Source organism: Parasteatoda tepidariorum, chromosome 2, assembly GCF_043381705.1.
Source record: "Parasteatoda tepidariorum isolate YZ-2023 chromosome 2, CAS_Ptep_4.0, whole genome shotgun sequence".
Lineage (NCBI taxonomy): Eukaryota > Metazoa > Arthropoda > Arachnida > Araneae > Theridiidae > Parasteatoda > Parasteatoda tepidariorum.
In genome coordinates this window covers 3,012,253-3,014,437 of record NC_092205.1, presented here as the reverse complement: position 1 = coordinate 3,014,437, position 2,185 = coordinate 3,012,253, and the positions used below count along the sequence as shown (strand labels likewise).

At 35.7% G+C, this 2,185-nt stretch overlaps 1 protein-coding gene across 1 annotated transcript; it reads left to right on the top strand.

Annotated features, from left to right (window-relative positions):
* Positions 1–1,136: 1,136 nt before the first annotated feature.
* Positions 1,137–1,535, top strand: LOC139425068 (general transcription factor II-I repeat domain-containing protein 2A-like). The gene has a single exon (XM_071178099.1). It carries the CDS (start codon positions 1,137–1,139, stop codon positions 1,533–1,535), a length of 399 nt encoding a protein of 132 aa, XP_071034200.1.
* The last annotated feature ends 650 nt before the right edge of the window (positions 1,536–2,185 follow it).

Below are 2,185 nucleotides of genomic sequence, written 5' to 3'. Positions count from 1 at the left end.
TGGTCAGTGCTTCACACTCGTCCAAATGTTCTGCAGTCATTGGCCGTCCACTATATCATATAACACACAAAGGTGAATCGGCTAGTCCAGGGATAAGCGACACGTGGCCCGTTAAACATGATTATGCTGCCATCCAAGCATTTCTAAAATTGAATTTATTTTATCTACTTTATCCCATCGTATTGCCATAAAATTAATTATAATAAAATGGTAGTAGATACTAAACCGAAAAAATTTTTTGTGACGAGTTACTCACTTGTCGGCGACTTGTTCAAACATGCAATACGAACTCGCCGCGTCTGTGCTTGTTTATGTTTGCTTCTGTGGCGGCAGCACTTGTAATCACCTGAGTGTTGTAGCACCACTTATAGACTGGCTTGCCGTAGTTAGAAAGTGAGACTGAAGAGGAAACACTTGTCTGTAAACACTATCAGATAAAAACATTCTACCGGCCAATTCCTGGCGAGAGACGCACTTTGTTAAGTCTGAATGATATTGCAAATAATGTTAGAAATGTATAATTATAATGTGTAAACCTATTAATTATAAATAAATGTGTGTTCCGTGATAAATACATTTTATTGATTCATTCGAGACACTCGACACTTCTCTCACACATCAGTCAGACTGGTAACCTGTAACTAACAATTTTAGCAATTCTTGTGTTTCTTGAAAGGCGTGAGTGCAATATTAGTGCAATCCATAATAGCATGTCGGAAAAGCAAACAAAAAAACGGAAGGTTGCGAATGAGCACAGGCATTTCCAAGAAAAGTGGAAATTTGATAATCTTTTCACTTTCGTCAAAGATAAAGTTGCATGCTTAATTATGCTCAGAGACTGTGTCGACATTAAAAGAATGTAACATAAAAAGGCATTATGATATAAAACATGATAAAAAGGCATTACGATACAAAACATGATAAAAAGGCATTACGATACAAAACATGAGCAATATAAACACTTAACAGGACAACTCCGGATAGAAAAGTTTAATCAAATGGAGAAAAACTTGGGAAACCAACAGGCTATCAAAGATCATTAAAAATCAAGCTATTTTATCAAATACGGCAGTAAAGGCTAGTTTTATTGTCAGTCAAATACTGGCAAAAAAATGAAAACCTTTGCGGATGGAGAGATGATAAAAGAATGTCTGACCGCTGTTGCAGAAATAGCATCTCCTGATAAAATAAATATTATTTCAAACATTAGTTTATCAAGATTCACCATTGCAAGGAGAATTGAAGACTTGTCCGAGAACATAGCAACAACGCCTCGTGAACGCATAGCAAAATTTGAATACTGTTCTTTGGCACTTGATGAGAGTTGCGATATTAGCGATACAGCACAACTGGCTATATTTTTACATGGTATTGACACCAAATTTAATATTACCGAAGACTTGCGTTCACTGATTCCGATGCAAGGGACTACAACCGGCAAAGACCTGTACGATGAACTAAAGTCAGTGTTGGAAAATTTTTCAATTTCATTATTGGTATATCGACAGATGGAGCACGAGCAATGTCAAGCATGAAGGTAGGAGTATCGAGAATGCTATTTCAAGACATTAAGATGGTCACAGGAAGGGAAATATTCGTTAACCACTGCATAATTCACCAGGAAAATTTATGTGCGAAAAGATTGAGTTTGCCAAATGTCACAGTGCCAATAATTAAACTAATCAATTTTATAAAGTCGAAAACGTTAAATCACCGTGAATTTAAAGAATTCCTGAAAGATTTAGAAACTGAATATGGCGACGTGGTTTTTAATACAGAAGTCCGTTGGCTTAGTAGAGGTGCAATGCTAAAGAGAATATACAACTTAAAAAGCGAAATATCGTACAATTGTTCATGGATATGAAGGGATATGCCTTTCCTCATTTTGGTAATAAAGAATGGATGTGCCATTTTGGGTTTCTTATTGACATGACTCAGCATCTCAATGATCTTAATGTGGAACTTCAAGGCAAAGGACAGTTTATTCACAATTTGTATGATAAAATTCAGGGCTTTGAGCACAAATTAAAATTGTGGAAACAGCATCTTTTGCAGAATAATGTGTCTCATCTTCCACATTTAGAAAAAGAAAACGTTACTACTTCTCAAAAATACGCACAATATATAGACATTTTAATCAACGAATTTCAATTACGATTCCAAATGTTCAAAGCTGAGAAGACAG